Source organism: Marmota flaviventris, chromosome 13, assembly GCF_047511675.1.
Source record: "Marmota flaviventris isolate mMarFla1 chromosome 13, mMarFla1.hap1, whole genome shotgun sequence".
NCBI lineage: Eukaryota > Metazoa > Chordata > Mammalia > Rodentia > Sciuridae > Marmota > Marmota flaviventris.
This window is the reverse complement of record NC_092510.1, coordinates 92,776,479-92,797,295: the sequence shown is the minus strand read 5'-3', so window position 1 is coordinate 92,797,295 and position 20,817 is coordinate 92,776,479. Positions and strand designations below refer to the sequence as shown.

At 36.8% G+C, this 20,817-nt stretch overlaps 1 protein-coding gene across 1 annotated transcript; it reads left to right on the top strand.

The window, feature by feature from the left end:
- The first annotated feature begins 9,145 nt into the window (after positions 1-9,145).
- Positions 9,146-10,087, top strand: LOC114094472 (olfactory receptor 1J21-like). Its single transcript, XM_027937654.2, has one exon. It carries the CDS (start codon positions 9,146-9,148, stop codon positions 10,085-10,087), a length of 942 nt encoding a protein of 313 aa, XP_027793455.2.
- Positions 10,088-20,817: the final 10,730 nt, after the last annotated feature.

Below are 20,817 nucleotides of genomic sequence, written 5' to 3'. Positions count from 1 at the left end.
CAGCACAAGAGGGCAGAGCTCAGGGATGTGTTCAGGGCTGAGGTCTGCTGTAGAGGGCAAGCTGGGACATGGTGGTAGCTATGTTCTCTGTTCTCCCACTCATCCCTCCCTGTGCCAGATGCTGAGTGTGGCGGAGCCCTCCGCAGATGCATGCAGATTCCCAGGCGTGGCTCTCTCTGAACAAGGTTGTGGCGGTGGCTTCAGGGATCAGATGTTTGAGCCATCTCTTGGCCCTGCCCTCTCTGGCAGCTGTGCTCTATCAATGCACCTACAAAGGTGCAGAGTTGCATGTTGCTTTCTGTCTTTGCCCCTCCTAGTGGAGACTCACAGAGGGAGGGAGGCAGTGGAGGTGCATTCTGATTCCCGGGTGTGGCTCTCGCTGTCAGAGGTAGTTGCAGTGACTGCCAGCATCCGAGGTGTGTGCTTCTCTGTAACCTCAGCCCTCTCTAGAAGAGGTTCTGGGGTTGGAGGAGGCCCTCAGTAGATGTGTGAAGCTTCCAAAGCTTGACCCTCCCTACCAGAGGCTCTCACTATGGCTGTGTTGGTGATGCATGCCACAATCCATCCTTCCTTCCTTCCTTCCTTCCTTCTTTCCTTTTTCTTTAAATGAAGCTAAATAACTTTTATTTATTTTTTTCTTTCCACATTTTTATTGGTGCATTATAGTTGTACATAATGATGGAATTTGTTGTTATATATTCATACATGCACACAATATAACAATGTAATTTGGCAAATATCACTTGGATGCCACTCTCTTGGCACAACCTCTTTGGCAGATGTGCTTGATGGAGGTGCAGAGGTGCATGACATGTCTCAGGCTTCACCTTTCTTGGCTTAGACCACAGGCAGCCAACTTTTATCTTACTAAGTCAGCCTGCCTCAGAGGCATCCTCAATGATATTAACTAGTGTTCAACCCAGGACTTTAAACATTCCAGCATATTGTCTTCTGACCCCAAAGGAAGAACTTGTAGGACTCAACAGAGAGATTTTGGATATGTTATTATCCACTTCTAGGGATACCCTCCCATCACCTCTCAGGAGGAAACAGCTAGTCCAAATTTCAAATTTGGTTTTGTAATTTATTCCCATATGTATTTGTTTATCTCTGAAACATATATTTATATTTCATGTATCTATGACCATGACTTTACTTGCTTGGGGCTATCATAAAATTAGATGATGGTCTAGTTGGCTTAGACAAAGACAATAAAGAATTATTTTTCCACTGTTCATGAGGCTATAAACACATGATCAATGTTTCAACTCATTTGGTTTCTTGTTGAGGACCCTCTCTACCTGCCATACCATACCATAGTTGCCTTCTCATAATGTCTTTCTATCAGAGATATTTCCCTTAATATTATTTAATAATTAGCAACACTGATGGGTAGGGCTTCAATTTATAAATCTATGGGGAGGGAGAGACAAACATTCAGTCTCTAATAATATATTTACATGAAATTTTTTGTTTCTCTGTTCTGCCATATTATTGGAGACTTGCATTTTTCTTCCATTATTATTTTTTAAAATTTATTTAGTATGACATAGAATTGTCATACTACAGTATCTCTTCTGTAAAATTATCACAACTTATTGATTGCTGAACTTCCCTCCACCCCTGCTTTTCTAATAGAATTGTCAGTGTTGCTGTGAATCTGCTTATTTGTTTTCAATTGTACATTTGCAGGACATATTTGGGGTTTAAACTGATGTTAGAATGCATGATCCATGGCAATGTAAGTTTTTCAATTCTCAATTATAGTACTACATTGTTTCTATATTAAAATGATTATGACATCCAAATAATACATACTATTGTCTTCAAAGACAATCTTCAAAGCAAATTTTCAATCCATTGATATAAAAAGGATTGTTACTGAGGTTTCAGTATGGCTTTTTTGGTTAATTTTTAGGTTGATCATCTTTGTAGGTAGGGATTAGCTCATTTGAAGTTTGTTTTTCTGAAATCCCTGTTCATCTTATTTGCCAGTTTTTCAATTTTGCTGTGGCTGCAACTTTGAGTGCATTCTATTACTGAATCACAAGCTAAAGCATAGGGCATGTTTTGAATAAAATTCAGAAAGATGAGAGAAACCTGCTGTGGAAGAAGACATAGATGAAGATCATCTAGGTAATGATATTAAATACCTGGGGAAGTAATAATGTCATTTGTCAATTCAAGGAGATACTTTTCCTCATGCTGTTAAATGAGAAACCAAGCAAAGTCATGAACTTACTGTTTTCTTTTCTAAGGGTGTAGTTGGAATCATTTTGACATAATCATACATGGATAAAATTTAGCTTACTCCATCTCACTCCCCAGTTCCCCAGGTTGCCTTTTCCCTCCACTAATCCTCTTCCTCTTTTCTACTTGTCTACCTTCCACTCAATTATTCATTTATTTATTTGTTTTGGGTACTGGGGATTGAACTCAGGGGCCCTCAGCCACTGAGCCCCATACTCAGTCGTTTTTTGTATTTTATTTAGAGACAGAATTTCCCTGAGTTGCTTAGGGCCTCACTGATTGCTGAGGCTACCTTTGAACTCATGATTTTCCTGTCTCAGCCTTCTGAGCCACTGGGATTACACGTGTGCACCACCGCACCTGGCTTCATTCATTTATTTTTAATTAGTACATTTTGCACATACATAAAGGTGGAATCCACTGGCATATTTATGCATAATATAATTTTGTCAAATTAATTCCACATTTTCTTCCATTTCTAAGACCTTCTCCCTCCCCCTCAGTCTCCTTCTTCTCCACTGACCTATCCTGTCTTTATGATATTAAACACCCCCCGCTTTGTTACACTCTTGCTTCTACATATAAGAGAAAATATTCAATTCTTGATTTTCTGCATCTGGCTTATTTTAGTTAGCATGATATTCTCTAGTTCCACTCATTTACCTGCAAATGCCATAATTTTGTTTTTCTCGATGGCTATGTAAAACTCTCTTGTGTATATGTACCATATCTTATTCATCACATAGGCTAGATCTATATTTTGGCTCTTGTGAGTTGCACTGCTATAAACATTGATGTGGCTGTATCTCTATAGAATGCTGATTTAAGTTCCTTTGAATAAATGCCAAGGTGTGGGATAGCTGAGTCATATGGTGGTTCCATTGCTAGCTTTTTGAGGAATCTCCAAAATGCTTTCCAGGATGGTTTTACTAGTTTGCAGTCCCATCAATAATTTTCCCCCACATCCTTACCAGCATTTCTTATTATTTGTATTCTTCTAATTGTCATTCTGATTGCATTGAGATGAAATCTCAGTGTGGTTTTTATTTATAGTTTCTTGATTGTGGGGGATATTGAATATTTTTCCTATACTTGTTGGCTACTTGTGTTCCATCTTTTGAGCAATGTCTGTTTAGTCCATTTGTCCATTTCTTGATAGGTTATTATCATTTTTTGGGGGGGTTTAAACTTTTTGAATTTTTAAAATATATTCTGGATATTATCCTCTGTCAGAGGATTCTTTTGTCAACACCATAAGCTCTGTCTTCAAGCTCTTTATCATTTCCTTTGTTATGCAGAAGGATTTTAATTTTATGCTGACCCCATTTATTGATTCTTGTATTTGCTTTCAAGGTCTTGTTAAGGAAGTTGGTCCCTGCATCAAAAAGTTGGAGTATTGACCTTAGGTTTTCTTCCTGTAGTTGCAAAGTTTCTGGTTTTAATCCTAGGTTTTCTAAGTCATTGATCAACTTTGATTTGACTTTTGTGCAGGGTTAGGGACAGGGATCTAGTTTCATTCTTCCACATGTGAAATCCCATTGTCCAGCAATATTTGTTGAAAGGCTGTCTTTCCTGCAACATATATTTTTGGCATCTTTGTTAAGTATCAGATGACTGTCACTATGTGAGTTGTCTCTGTCTTCTGTTCCATTGGTTTTAATGTCTGTATTAATGACAGTACAATGCTGTTTTTATTACTATAGCTCTGTAGTATAATCTGTGATGCCTCCAGGATCATTCTTTTTATTCAAGATTTATTTTGTTATTCTGGATCTTTTATTCCTCCAAATGAATTTTAGGACTGTTTTTTTCCCTATTTCTGTGAAGGAAGTCACTGATATTTTGATGGAGATGACATTAACTCTGTATAGCATTTTGACAATATTAATTCTGCTAACCCAAGAACTTGGAAGTTTTTCCATCTTCTAAGTTCTTCTTTAATTTATTTATCCAGTATTCTGTAGTTTTCATTATAGAGGTCTTTGACTTCCTTGGTTAAATTCATTCCCAAGTCTTTTATTATATTTTTGGTGTTATTGTAAATGGGACAGTTTTCCTGATCTCCTTCTCAGCAGAATTACTATTGGAGTAGAGAAAAGCTATTGATTTATGAATGTTCATCATTTATTCTTCTACTTTACTGAAATTATTTATCAGCTCTAGAAGACTTCTGGTGGAGTTATTTGGATTTTCTAGATAGAGGAAAGTTCCATCAGCAAACGATAATTTGACTTCTTTTCATAGTTGTATCATTTTAATTTCCTTTGCTTGTATGATTGCTCTGATGAGAGTTTCAAAAACTACATTGAAGAGGAGTGGTGAGTTGGACATCAGACCTAGTTGTCAGACTGGCTACTGGAATCTTTGTAGAGCTCATATGGGATGCCAGCACCAAGATGGGCTCTCTCCTCACTATGGCCACCCAGTGCCACCCAGCACTGTCCTCTCTGTGCTGTTTCAATCACGTTGGCCCAGGCATACTCTGGACCCTACAATCAGCAACTGCTAGGTCAGGCTGGTGTCTTCCTATGGTTTCCTAATCTCACAACTCACTGTGCTCACTGTCACATGGATATTCAAAACTGGTTCCTGCACAGGAACTCTGACTCCTGTGGACAATCTGCCCTTCAGGGAGTGAATTGAAATACTCTTCACCCAACTTCTCCCACCATCTCTGTATCAGTTCACATCAAACCCCCTCTCTATTCCACAGGTTCTCCCAAGTCAATTTTACTCACCAAGGTTTTCTCTCTCTCTCTGTGCTTCCCATCCCCTCAGTGGTGGGAAGTGCATCTGTAACGTACTGTCCCTATGTTATGATCAAAGTTTCTAACTTTCTGTGTCTCTGAGATTATTTTGCTGTCCAACATTAGATTTCAGTTCATTCTCTTGTTTGCCCATCTTGCTGAGGAGCAGTTTTCCCACTTTTAATTTCCTGAGCTACAGAACTGCTGTGGAACTGTTCCTCTAATCTGCCATCTCATGAACTTTTTTTTTTTTATATATTCTTTAATGTCAGAAAAGAGGGAGGTGTCAATGATATTGTTGTGTTTGAGATAAAAGTTTTTTGTCTACCTGTGACTTCTACAAAACAGACAAATTAACTGGAGTATTATCATAAGGGAAACAGATGATCAACCATGATTGACAGGAGCTAGAAACTATTCTGGAAGTTTAAATATCTTATAGGACATTTCTACTTGAATAGCAGTTCTCAGTAAAACTTGAATTTAACATAAATAGAAAAAAATTAACAACATCTACAAATATTCAAACATCTTCACATGAACAATGAATGCATGATATTCATTTTCTACCAGCATTGAAGAAATTCTAGGATGTACAAAATGGATTAGGGATTGATTTTGTAAGTTGGGTGAAAAAATAAGCATTAAAGATTATTTCATGTTATCGTAGGAAATGTGCATGTTCATGGTATCTAGAAATGTACATTTCTTGAATAGACTAGAATAGAATGCTTTTAAGAAAGAGATTGAAATTTATAGAGACTATATTTTATTCATTTTTAATCCATTATTAATAATGATGATATTTAATGTTCTAAATTCTTTTAATCATAGTGATAGTATTTGAGTTTTTCTGAAGTTCTTGAAATAGCATAGGGTCAAAAGCAAGAAACTTTTGTTCTCAATCTCAACCTCCAGCCTGGCTTGTTATAGAATCTTTTCTCTTTTTTAAATTTTTTTAAGAGAGAGAGAGAGAGAGAGAGAGAATTTTTAATATTTATTTTTTAGTTTTCGGTGGACACAACATCTTTATTTTATTTTTATGTGGTGCTGAGGATTGAACCCAGCACCCCGAGCATGTCAAATGAGTGCGTTACCTCTTGAGCCACATCCCCAGCCCTTGTTATAGAATCTTAATCATACTTTCTCCAAGGTCAATTGAGATGACAAAAAGAATTATGAATCACCAAGTTCCTAACGCCTGTTTTGTGGTTATTGTCATTATTCCTCCAAGGATGAACTCTTACTCCTGCTTCAGCCTCTGACCCCAAGAGAGCCAAAGACAATGAAGCAATTAGATCTTATTGGTCTCTAATTTAGATCTGGGATGGGGGATTGCCACCCCTCCCCAGGTCCTCCCCATGGTTTGAAAATCAGAGTTCACACTGATTTCTCAGGAGTTGTGAACAAATGTATATCCTATGCGCATTCTAAATGGTTTAGAAAAACTTGTCTCCTTGTTGCAATGGACCGTTAAGCTCTTTAGAAATGCCACCTGCTTACTCTATTTTGTGCCTTCCAGAAGAAATGGAAGAACCTTCTTATGACTTGCTGCTGAAGGTATCTCTGTTCATCATGTAAGGGACGATGTCATAGCAGATATAGAATTTACATTCAGTAGTACAATCTTCTGGGTTTTATGTCTATGTGTATTTGTCCAGTTTGTACAACTGATGCCTAAACACTACCCCACTCATAGCACACTCTGACAGACAGCTCCATGTAGAGTGATTTATTTTGAATTGAGTGTTGATCCAAAATTTAAGATAACAGGAAAAAACTTCACATAGCATAGTTTATCTCTAAGCTTTGAGAAAGATGTGGGAAAACATACTTCATTTTCTTAACTTTAACCCCATTAGGTTTGTTGGGGTTTCTTCCAAATTGTATCATAAGTTTCTATTATTTTCTTCATCTCTGCTGCCATAATACAGGTACAGGTAGGTATTATTTTGTATTATTATTTTGTACCTGAGCTGCTATAATTACCTCCTACTCAGATTCCTGCTGACACTCTTTCCTTGATATAATCTGATCCCTATCTAGCCAGCAAGATTAATCCCTTCTTTATTTAATTCTTTACTTGAGTGTACTACTGTTCTAGAATAGATTAAAATTTCTGTGATAGTGTAAAGGGTTTTATATACTCTGACTTCTCAATTCTCCACCTTGTGTATTTCCCAGACTGACTATGGTCTACTATTTTCTGTTTCTTAAATGCTCCGGCTCTGTTGTCTCCATATACTAAACTGGAATTCCCATTTTCATAATCTTCTGGTTATATGTTCTTCTATTACAGACTCCTTTTTAAACAATAATAAGAATTGACTTCCTTTTCACATTAGCCACTGGTAATTTGGCACTCTATCAAAACCATGAATATTTTCCCTCAAATTCCATTCCTAAGAATTCCAGATATATATGCTGTTTGTGAAAAATGATATAAGAACAATGTTTATCATATGCTGAAAATAGAAAAATATTAGAAAAAATCAATATGCCCAACTGAGAGCTAATTACTATTTTCATTGTGATGAACTTGATTGTTACTAACATGGTGATGAGTAACAACCAAAAGTATAATCCATGTCAGCTCACAGGGTCACATTAATATAATTTAATAACATAGTGTGCTGAAGGATATAAGAATTTTAAAGATAATTTCAATCAAGTTGTGAGAGTTGTTATGTAAACTTTAGTTAAATTCCCCAAATGAGTTTATGAGTTTATGATAAGGCAGATAGTGAGACACTTCCTTAGCTATCAAATGATAATTTCCTTCACTTTCCCCCACATTTTCTATTGGTACATTATGATTGTATATATTAACAGGATATATCATTACATATTTGTACATGCACACAATATAAGAATAGAATTTAGCCAATATCATTCTCCAACAATTTAAACAAATTTTACAAACATTACAGTTTAAACAAACATTACAAAGAATATGTATTTTAATTTTTAGTATACAGATTATAATCTATTTTCCTATTATTTTGTGTTAGCTTACATGGGTAGGTCCAAGACTAACTGCCCTGAAGGAGTAAAAGAGAGGAATGATAATTTATGCAATGTAGAAAATATTGAAATATAACAAAGATACTGGTTAAGATTCTTTGGTATAGCATCAAAGGATGAATGGATAAAGGATATATAGTATGTTTTAACATGTGTGAATATGCCATAATGAAACCTATTATTATATATAATTAAAATGTGCTAATTAAAAAGAATCAAACCTAGGCTAAGAATCATGAAGAAGAATTGTATCATTTGTTTTTGTTTTTGCTAGGCAGACACCAAGAAACTCTGGCAGATTCAAGAAGTGACTGGAAAAGTCAAGTAGTTCCCAATGTTATAAAGACTTCAACAGGGTGATTTGGTTTGATTGAGGGAATTCCCAAGGTGGTTAATTTTGGGTTTTATAGGCGGACAAATAACATGAACAGAAGTTTTATCCTCACCCCTTGAAAATTCCATTAGAAAGAGAGATGGAAAATTAAGAACCTTGAGTGGAAAAGGACTTCCTTAAAAGAAGAACAGATAAACCTATTGCAAGGTGTGTCATTAGATATTTTATGTTATAGACATTAATTCATAACTTAGCATTCATGCCTCAACCTGTCCATATGATACTTCCACCAAGTCTTCAGATCTTAATATCCTGTAGATCCAAAGCAGTCCACTGTGTGCTCTTGATTCAGTCTGTGGAAACAAATCATTAGCCAAAGTGTATTTCAGAGGCATGGGGAAGGCTAAGAGAGGTCAAAAACCATTAGACATCACATCATCTAATAGTCTTTCCATTAGCTGATAACTGACTTGGTCATGCATACTAATTCCCTAATCTCAAATTTCCATACTGAGCTCCTCAAGTGGAACTTGGTGTGATTTGATATTCATTCTGATGTTTCATGGTACCTCCAAAAGATGTTCAGTTATTTTATAGGTGGACAAATATCATCCTTTCCCTGACCCTCACTAGCCAATCAGTATGGCAAAAAGCCTGAGAGATTCAGGTTAAAATGCACTTACTGACTAGTTCAAAACCATGATTTTCTTGTATAATATTCCCAAGGACTTCTCATTCTTTCACATTTCCATCTCTTATTTTGTCTCCAGAAAAAGGTAACAAGAAGAGCATGAGGAGGGATAATCAGAGCAGTGTGTCCGAGTTCCTCCTCCTGGGGCTCCCCATCCAGCCAGAGCAGCAAGGCATGTACTACGCCCTGTTCCTGGGCATGTACCTGACCACGGTGCTGGGGAACCTGCTCATCATCCTGCTCATCAGGCTGGACTCTCGCCTCCACACCCCCATGTACTTCTTCCTCAGCCACTTGGCCCTCACTGACACCTCTTTCTCCTCAGTCACGGCTCCAAAGATGCTCATGAACATGCTGACGCACACTCAGTCCATCTCCTATGCTGGGTGCATTTGCCAGGAATTTTTTTACGTATTGTTTGCAGATCTTGACAGCTTCCTTCTGACCTCAATGGCCTATGACAGGTATGTGGCCATCTGTCACCCACTGCATTATCCCAGAATCATGAGTCAGAACCTCTGCTTTCTGTTAGTAATTGTGTCTTGGGTTTTATCCTCTGCCAATGCCCTTTTCCAAACTCTCCTTCTAGCCCGTCTCTCTTTCCTTAGAAGCAACATTCTTCACCACTTCTTCTGTGACCTCTCTGCCTTACTCAAGCTGTCCAGCTCAGACACCACCATCAATCAGCTAGCTGTCCTTACTGTAGGATCAGCAGTTGTTACCCTCCCCCTCATATGCATTCTGGTCTCTTATGGACACATTGGGGCCACCATCCTGAGAAGACCCTCAGTCAAGGGCATCTGCAAAGCCTTATCCACATGTGGCTCCCATCTCTCTGTGGTTTCTATGTACTATGGAGCAATTATTGCACTATACTTTGTCCCCTCATCTAATAGCACTAATGACAAGGATGTCATTGTGTCTGTGTTGTACACTCTGGTCACCCCCATGCTGAATCCCTTTATCTACAGTCTGAGGAATCGGGATATGAAAGGAGCTCTCAGAAACATCATCAGGAGAGGAACCATTTCAACACGATGAGCATTATCTTCCTTATCAGGTGTATCAGTCTTTTAAAAATTTGATAGTTTGTAGACTTCTGTGACAGTTTTCTCATTTCTTAAATAATAAGTCATCTTTATCCTAGCTTTATAATTTTATTTTTGTCTTTAATTATATTCCCTTTGAATTAATTTTTGGGTGTAACCTTAATTAGAAATCTAGATTTACTTTTGTTTTTAATGACTTTTTGTATTTTTAATATATTTTTATTTTATATATTTATTTATAAAAATATATATTTTACATGTTTTTACTTTTAATTGACAAATAAAAATGGTACATATTTATAGGGCAACATATGATGTTTTCATACATGATATATATCACGTATACTATCCAAATCAAAGAAAGTGTATCTATCTCCTCAAATATTTATCACTTTCTTGGGATAATTTTTTTGAAATTATTTTTGAAATTATTCAGGACTGTTTCTTCTAGCTTTTTGAAATACATAATATTGTATCATTATCACAGTTACTATGCTGTGCCATAGGACACAAGTTATTTTTCCTACTATAACTTAATATTCATTGAACAATATTTACCCATCCTCTCCCTTTTAGTCTTTCCAGGTGATTATAATTTCATATTCATTTTCCAAAACATTTTTACTAACTGACAGAGGATGGCTTTCTGTCTGTGGAATGCCAGGACAATGGTACCCAGATACAGGCGCATGCCCCAAATGTCAAACATAAACTTGAACGGAGCCCTTGAGGTCTCAGATATTGTGTGGGTGTGAGGCAAAGTTGTGAGAGGAGAGAGTTTTAAAGTCCTTCCAGGTGGTGATGTAATCATGGGGGATGAAGCCCATTCAGATCAGGGGCTTCAGCGAATCTGGGTCAGGACTGGAGAATGGCTAGAAAGGATGTTAGGAAGTCTAGGCAACCTGAACTGAGTTCAAATCAGGCATCAGTGTAATTTAATTCACTATATTTTATTATGAAAAGAAAAAAGACATTTCCCTCCTTCAACTATCTAAATGTTCTGGTTTCCATCTGAAATGGTAGTGTGTTGTTTAGTCTTTGAGAAACTGCCTCTACTCAAGGCAAAGTTACTTAACTTCATTGCTAAACATTCATTACTGTGACAAACATGCTTGCATGTTTGTCATGCAAGCATGACAAAAATTGTTATTTACTTTAACTCTAGTATTTGATATGAAAAAGGCAATTCAAATTTATTAGAAGTTTTTTTTTTTTTAACTAGGCATCTAGCACTAAGTTAGCAATATCATAAAACTGGAAATCAGACTACTGTATGTAAAGTCACGTCCTGAGACCTACAAGCCACTTGAATAATTTTCAAATCCGAGTAATATTTTTACCAATTTTATTGGAAATTTTACTTTAATCTCTACTAAATATTGAAATAACATATAGGCAAAATAACATATATAATATAATTGCAGTTTATATATATGTGCCAGGCATATTTTTTCTTATTATTTGGGGATTTTGACATCTGTAGCATGCTTATATATAGTATGTATTCATATATAGATGATATATGATCACATTTTAAAGAAAAATATTAAAATAAATATTCATTAAACAATATCTTGGCTAGAAATATCTAGAAAATTAACAATATGTTGAAGTTCCTTTGGTCATTTCTGAATTGTAGTTTCATTCCTTTTGAAGTTACCTGGTATTCTTACTATCTTCTCTGTTCCTTTACTTTTTGTAAGAATTTTAACATTTAAAAAATCTTTCCTACTCTGTAATGCGTGTGTATAAAATAAAAGATTTATTCTATTTTCCTTTATTTTTCTTACTATCCTTGTCAAATTCATTTAAATATTTTCAACTTCTGCTGTGAGACTATAACACATTTATGTCCTCTATTTTTTGGGATCATTTTTTTTTTGATTCACTGTATTGGTATTATGAACATTGATGCTACCAATTTACATGCATTCATACAGTGTGTATATGCAAAGGGTTATGTAAATTATATATACAGAAGAATTACTTGATTGTACTGCAAGGTATATACAAATTATCACTGCTAAATTCTTCTAGAAAATAGTTATACCAAGAAACCTTTCTGAAAAGGCTACACAGGATATGATTACAGCTACATATGACATTCTAGAAAATGCAAAACAAGAATCAGCAATTACCAAGGTTTTGTATGGGAAAGGGCAGGATGAATAAGTAGAACAAAGGGAATTTTTAGGGCCAAAAGTTATTCTGTATGAACCTGTAACTTTAGATACATGTAATTATGCAGTTGTCAAAACCAAACTAAGAGAGAAACAATTCAAAGCAAAACCCTGTAGAATAAAGAGTGATTCACCCTAGTGTAAACTATGGACTTTCACCAATTTTAGCTTACCAATATTGATTCAATTGTAACAAAGTCACTATACCAATGTAAAATATTAATCATGGAAATGATAGGCCAACAGGGAAAATTTTCTGCTAAATTTTTCATATCTCTGGTTGTATACAAAGTATATTCACACCAATTTGTGTCTTTATACATGAACTTTGGATAATAATGTCCATCACATTCCACCATCATTTCTAACCCCATACCTCCTCCCTTCCCCTCCTACCCCTAAATTGGTGCTTTATAGATATACATAAAGGTGGAATTCACTGTGGTGTGTGCATATGTGGAAACAGCATAATTTGGTTAATTCATTTGTTTCCCCCTTTTTCTGTCCTTCTTCTCTCTCCTCCAGTTTCCTTCCTCTGCTCCATTTATTGGCCTCCTGTTTTCATGTAACCTCCACTCCTTTTTTTCCCCTTGTTTCACTCATTTCCACAGATGAGAGAAAACATTCAACCTTTGATTTTCTAAGTCTGCCATATTTCACTTAGCATAATGTTCTCTGGTTCCATCCATTTACCAGCAAATGTCATAATTTCATTCTTCTTTATGAATGAGTAAAATTTCATTGTGTGTATACTACATTTTGTTTATCCATTCATCTGTTGAAGGGGACTTGGGTTGGTTTCATAACTTGGCTACTGTGAATTGTGCTCCTATAGATATTGGTATCTATGAATTATTATCCTATGTTGATTTTAGTTCTTTTGGATAAATACCAAGAGGTGGCATAGTTGGGTCATCTTACTCCCATTAGAATGATAATCATCAAGAAATACAGATAGTAATAAGTGCAACAAGGATGTGAGGGAAAGGGATACTCAATCATTGTTGGTAGGACTGTAAATTAATATAACCACTTTGGGAACAGGATGGAGATTCCTCAAAAGACTAGGACCATTTCTATTTGTTAAATTACACTAATTTAAACATGTATCTACAGGGCTTGAGAGTTCCTATTACTTTTTTCTCAAGACTTTAAATCAAAGATTTCACTTTTGATTTTTTGCAAATGTAGCAAATGGCAAATTACATCTCAGTATGCTTTTACTTTCTATTCCCATGATCATTAATGCAATAAAACTTCTAACCTTATGTTTCCTGTCTATTTATGACAGAGATGACTGACTGCCCACCCAACTCATGATCTGTAAATTTGTCACTGGGAAGAAGCTGCTACATCTTCCCCCCTCCCCTGTTCTAGGGAGTCTAAGAAACACATTCTCAACAGTGGAAAAGAATGTGTGCTATTTCTGGCCAGAATTTTGAAGAAGCAGATGGATCTTCTCTATTGAGAGGAAACAAATTACCTGCTTCTCTCAGAAAAATTGAGCCTGGCTCTTGAATTGCCAGATAGTGAAAAGCCTTCTACCTACTGGGAGACTCACACTGGATCATGAGAACAAGCACCATTATCCTTGTTGTTCTAGAATTTCTTCATGTAAAATGTATGATCATGTTTTTTTTCCTGCTTTTCTATTGGGTGGTTTGTCTTTTATTTATTGCATATAGACTTTACATAATTTGGAAATTAGTCCTTTGTCCATTTTTAAAATTTTAATTTTATTTTTTATTTATTCTTTTTAGATAAACCTGATGGTAGGGTAGATTTTGACATATTCTACATACGATCAGTTATTCTAATTAGGATCCTATTTTTGTGGTTGTACATGATGTGGAGTTTCACTGGTGGTGTAGTCATATATGAACACAGGAAATTTGTGTCCAATTCATTCTACTCTCTTTCCTATTTCCCATCCCTTCCCTTCATTCCCCTTTGTCTAATTTGCTGAACTTCTATTCTTCCCTGTGGAGAGTGGTGATTCAAACTATGGTTTCTGATTTCCTCATGGCTGCACTTGCAGTGGGAGCTGCCTATGTAATAGTGTGGGGTGAGATGCTCCAGTTGCTATGGTAATGCCAGCCAGGGGTGGCTACGTGCAAAGGTGAGCAGCTCTAACAGTTGGAACCTTGGATTCAGACACCAACTCCCCGGGGTAGAGAATTCTGGGCATAACAAGAGGACCTCTGTGGGAAGCCATTCTCACGTGTGACTGGGTGACTCCCGGTTTGGGTCTGAGGCTTCTGGCTGTGTCGGAATTTTCCCGGCCCTCTCCTGATGAGAGAACCCGTCCGTGTGGGGGTGTGACTGACCACTGACCCTGGGGGCCCAATCACTGACCCTGACCTTGGAGTGCAGTCCCCCCTCAACCTTCATTGGATGGAATTATCCCCTGAATTTCTTGTTCCCCAATAAAAGGCTACTCCCAGGCGTGTTCACTCTCTCTCTCTCCTGCTAGCCCTGAGTAATCCTTGCTGCCCTGCTGGGCGGTTAGAGGTCGGAGCCAGAGAGGGGAGCCGTCTCGGACCTGGCAATAGAAATAAGGTAACTGAGTCTGTGTGTTTTATTTCGATCTCTTCTAGCTAACTTTTATGCCAAGAACCTCATTAATGAAACCATTGCGCAGGCCGCTTGGTGGAGACCTCGATGTCTTACAAGTTTCCTGTGTCCTTCAGACTGCCTGCTTGGCCAAAACTTTCTCACAAATAACCTGATGACAAAACCTGTATAATAAACATGTCAGTCAAACCTCATCAGGGCGTGGCTATCCACCTGGTCCCAGCTTTTTCTCTATGTGTGTCTGTCTTTTCTTCATCCCCTCATGGCCCTCTGGTTTCTCAATTAATGGCTATGCTGGTGGGGGCACTTCTCTTCCCCGCTGGTTGTGTGTTAGCATCCACATATCAAAGAGAACATTCAACCTTTGGTTTGGGGGGTTTAGCTTGTTCACTTACTTGACAGTCTCTAGATCCATCCACTTACTGGCAAAAGTTATAAAGTCATTCTTTTTATATTGCAAGTGTGTTCATATAAAGATTTTGACTTTTTAATCTACCAGTAGTAAAAATAGTTAATTTTAATGTGTTTGAAGTTATTAATTCATCATTTTATGATGAATTGGTGTTTTTTAAGTGATTTTTTTAAGGAAATCACCCTGACAATGGCAATCATAATATTTTCAAGACAATAAGTAAGGGATGTGGCATCAGGAGAAATGCAGAAGCTGGGGAAGGGTAGATTTATATTCCTGGTATGTATGCAAATGTAGGGGTGCATTGTTTGCTTCAGTAGTAGGAATACCCCAGTGGAATCCCCTCTAGAACACTTCATATTAATACCAATTCAACACACACACACACACACACACACACAATGACAGACAGTTTATATGTGCAACAGATTCTTGAGAATCAAGGGGAAGTTTGTGACTTTTGAAAATAGAAGTGAATTGTGTCCCTAGACTAAAACACATGCACCCGATCTAATCAATACCATGTAATAAGAAATAAGCTAGATGTCATCAGGAGTTAGTAAAATTGAACATAAATAGTATCTGCTTTGGTAACAATTCAACAAGACTCGGTGATTATATCACTTTGAGATTTCCATCTCAAAAGAATATTGTTCTGGCATTAGCTAGTAAAATAATGTGATTTGAACTATTGTTTAACCAAATATATGTGCGATTTTTTTTTTAACAAAAGCACTCCCTTAGCCTATGTACCTAATGAATAGTGTGCCATGTTTTTAAGTAAAAAATTTAAACTTTATCTTTAGTCCCTGGAAATCTTTGAAATAAAGGAGTTGATTATTTTTACTGTAGTGTGAGGTAAAAATTCCTTTAAATATTTTTTCTTATGCATAATGAAAGACCTCAAATTAATTTTACTATTTCAACATTTCTCCACTCTTTTATAATGCCAACACTATCATTTAAAAATTTATGTATATAAATTATTTATCATGTATGTATACTTCTGTATAATCTGTGTATCATGCTTTTATATTTTGATATGTATTACTCCTTAATTTGCTTAAAACAGGGAATTTATGATATCTTAATATGTGGGAAGATGACTAACGCTGAACAATCTATACCATGACTCAACATTTTTACTCTGAATTTAAAACTATAGGCTTTGTAATTAAATTGCATGTATTTTTATGCACATACATATAATAAACCTCTTATTAATCTTCAAAGCTGGTAGTTGTGTTTATTATCACAGCATGACTCAGTGTATTCTTTTTCATAGCAACAGATTTTTCAAATGTAGAAAACAATATTAACAACAAATATGTTTCTTTTTTCAAGTCTCCTATAATTTTAAAAAATATTAACACATATTTGTTGACCGTATGTATTTATTTTTTTGAGAAGTGTCTGTTTAGTTCTTTTGTTCATTTTTTGATTATGTTATTTGTGTTTTGGTGTCGAGTGTTTTGAGTTGTTTATATGTTCTGCATGTTAATCCCCTGTTGGAGGAGTAGCTGGCAAAGATCTTCTCCTTCTACAGGCTCTCTCTATGTGTTTGTGTTCCTTTGCTGTGCAGAAGCTTTTTAATATGATGCCATTCCACTTATTGATCTTTGGTTTTATTTCTTGCACTTTTAGAGTCCTGCTAAGGAATTTGGTGTCTGCTCCAGTATGTTGGGGTGTTGTTTTTGTCTCTCAACAGTTGCAGTTTATGGTCTAATTTGTAAGTCTTTGATCCACTTTGAGTTGACTTTGTGCAGAGTGAGAGATAGGAATCTAGTTTCATTTTTTGACATATGGAAATCCAGTTTCCCTGGCACCATTCATTAAAAAAGGGCTATCATTTCTCCAATGCATATTTTTGGCATTTATAATTTTTTTAGTTGTTGATGGACTTTTATTTCATTCATTTATTTATATGTGGTGCTGAGACTTGAACCCAGTGCCTCACATGTGCTAGGAAGAGCTCTACTACTGAGTCACAACCCCAGCTATTTTTGGCACTTTTGTCAAGTTTGAGATGGCTGTATACATGTGAGTTTGTCTCTGTGTCTCCTATGCCATTGGTTGTCATGTCTGCTTTGATGACAATACCGTGCTGTTTTTATTACTATAGCTCTTTAGTGTAATGTGAGCTTCTGCAAGTTCGGGTATGTTCCTTTTTCACATTCATTTCTCTCAAGAAAATTTTCCACTTCCTCAATGACCCACATTACTTGTTCAAAAGTGTGTTGTTCATGGCAATATGTTGATATAATTTCTCAAGGTTGTCCTGCTGTTGACTTCTAGTTCTACATTGTGACTAGAAAAGACCCAGGACATGACTTCATTTAAAAAAAATTTGTTAATTCCTATTTTGTGGCCTAACCTATGGTCTATTCTGAAGCTGTTGGATGGAAGATTCTGTAAATGATTGTTAAGATGGTTTGATCTGCCAGATCTGACCAGATGGCGGCTTGCAGAGGCGCTCCCCTAATGTGACCCAAGGATGGCTGCCCAGTGGCCGCCTGCTGGCCTCACTGCCGCCTCCCAGGTTCCCTGAGTGCCCAGCAAGCAGGCCAGGGCGGGGGCGGAGGCCCTGGAGGACGGGGCACAGGGACAGCAGGCTGGCGGGCGGTGGGAGCTCCAGTCTCTATATGGCCGCGGCTCTGTAGGGCCCGGTTGCCGGCTCCTGTGGGGTCTTGTGCAAGGGGCTGACCGCACACTGCTTATCTTTTTCCACCTGGCCTCGCGGCTGCGATCAACTTCCCCTACCTCTACTGGTGGCTTCCATGATGCTCAACGGGCAGGTTGTCATTGAGATCCCCGGAAGTCCCTCTCCTGATTGACAAGGTGTCACTCTGAGCTCACCGCATCAAAGAACACAAAGCATGAGGGACGGAGGAGGGACCCTGGGCACCTGCCTGACAGAAGCAAAGGGGGAGGGACAGTGATGTAGCCCTAAGGAAAGATCACCGAAGGGGAGCCCTTGCCTGCAGATGTGCCCTTCTGGATGGATAAGTCTGTGGTTGATGTAAATGGAAATTCACAGAGTAAGTCGTTATCATTGGAATGAAAAACGAGCCGAGTGACACTAATCTCTTACTTCACCATGGCAGAAAGAGCTTCCATATTTGAAGAAATCAATGGGAACAAATTTAGCTCCCGCAGCTGCTCCAACCAAAGCCATGGGTCTGTTCTCAGCTCTGTGTGACCAGGCAGGGAGTCAGCCGAGTTCACTCACCAAAAGCTGATGGATGCAGAAGGAAATTTTTTTTTTAGAATGTTTGAAATTGTACTTAAAAGACACCCAGAATTGGGAAGCCCTTTCAGGTGATTATTGATATAGCCAGTTTAAAATCAGACGAGCATATGGTGATTTAACATGAAATCCTTTATGCATCTTGAGATCTCTACTCTTTCCAAGGACTATTGTCCCAGACATCATCTTGTCTCCTCAGCTTGTCTCTGATCACCTCCTGCATGTGAATGTTTGTAAAGTCTACCCACTGTACTTTTATTGAACCTTGCTGAGCGCATGGCAAGTGGTTGCCATCTCTGCATCTCATAGAATAATTTTGATCTGCAGCAAAATTTGATTTTTTTTCTCATACTCCTTCCACTTGAAATGCTGTTTAAATGTGGGCTCTATGGTGAAAGTTGCAATATTAAATTTAATCCTCTCAAACTAGGAACCTAGCAGTCAGTGTTACCTTAAGTAAAAAGGAACTTGAGACTCTTTGCTCTGGCTCAGACAGAGAGAGGCAAATCAAGAATCTTCTTTACAAAAGTCCTAAGTGTTGAGGTCTTATACAGTAAGATTTTTTTTGAAGTGACTCTTTGTTTGTTCATTGATAATTTTATTAATAAAGGTCATTTAAAAGTATAAGTTTTTAAGGACTTAAAAGAGCTATTTGTGGGATAATTATTGCATATGTTAATTTATATCGTGTGTTGTGCTATTTTTAGTGTTTGGGGAAAATGGAGAATAAAATCTGTTCTTTAGCATAATAAGTGTCTTATTTTATGTGTGTGAAAAGGATTATAGATCTATAGTATAGATATATTATCATGTTTCTTTGTAGATTTTTTTAAAGTCTGGATGGTTTACCCATTAGTGATAATGAGGTAGATCACTATTGTTTTATTGGAGCCTATCTTTCTCTTAAGGTCTAATAGTGTTTTTTTTTTTTTTTTTTTTTTTTTTATAAAAATGGGTGCTCTGACATTTGCTGTATATAGATCTGTTGATCCCTTGATCATTATGTATTCATGTCCCTTATTTTTTTGTCTTAAAATCTGTTTTGTTATATATATGACAAAATACTCCTGCTTGCTTTAGTTTTCTATTGGCTTAGATTATTATTTTCCATATTTCCCATTTACTCTGAGTGTGTCTTTACTGGTAAAGTGACTTTTTTATTGTCAGCACATTATTGAGTCTGTTTTTAAAATTTATTCAGCCACTGTGAAAATTTTAATTTAAGAATTAAGAGCACTTACATTCAGAGTTATTGTTAAAATGTATGGATTTTTTGCCTGTCATTTTGTTGATTTTCTTGCAGTTGTTTTGAATATGCTTTGTTCATTTTTCCACTCTTACTGTTTGATGGTTTACTGCATTGATAATGTTTGATTATTTTCTATTACTGTTTTCTGTGTCTACTCCTCTTGTGGGATTTATACTTTTTTATACTTCTTTCTTCTAGTTCTGAGTATAGTATTCCCTCAAGCATTTTTCTAGGGTTCTTTGGTTGGGTATGAATTTCCTCAATTTTTGCTTATTTTCACATGTCTTTATTTCAACTTTATTTCTCAAGCATAACCTTGCTGTGTATAGTAATCTTACTTGACAGTTATTTCTCTCAGGACTCAAAATGTCATTCCATGTCCTCTTGGCCTGTAGGATTTCTGTTGAGAGATCTGCTGTTAGTCTACTGGATTGAAATTAAATGATTTCATGTCAACTGAAACTGTAGTTTCAAACTAGAACCACGCCTGGCATCAGTATAGTACTAGCTATGGAGCTAGTGCTGGCTCCAGTACAAATTCTACATCCAGTACCAGAGCCACAGACCCCCCCCCAACTTTAATGCATTAATGTATTGTTAAAGCAGTAAAATTGCTGGTGCTTCTGGATGATATTGGCTGAGAAGGAGCTCAACAAAACTTTCTGAAGTGATGTCGATATTTTGTGTATTTTTTTTTTTTTTTTTTTTTTTTTTTTTTAAATTTTTTATTGTTGGCTGTTCAAAACATTACATAGTTCTTGATATATCATATTTCACAATTTGATTCAAGTGGGTTATGAGCTCCCATTTTTACCCCATATACAGATTGCAGAATCACATCAGTTACACATCCATTGATTTACATATTGCCATACTAGTGTCTGTTGTATTCTGCTGTCTTTCCTATCCTCTACTATCCCCCCTCCCCTCCCCTCCCCTCCCCTCCCCTCTTCTCTCTCTGCCCCCTTTACTGACATTCGTTTGTCCCCCTTGTATTATTTTTCCCCTTCCCCTCACTTCCTCTTGTATGTACTTTTGTATACCTCTGAGGGTCTCCTTC

What these genes read in the sequence shown, in the direction of transcription:
- LOC114094472 (XM_027937654.2), top strand. Translation starts at nt 9,146, where the DNA reads ATGAGGAGGGATAATCAGAGCAGTGTGTCCGAGTTCCTCCTCCTGGGG.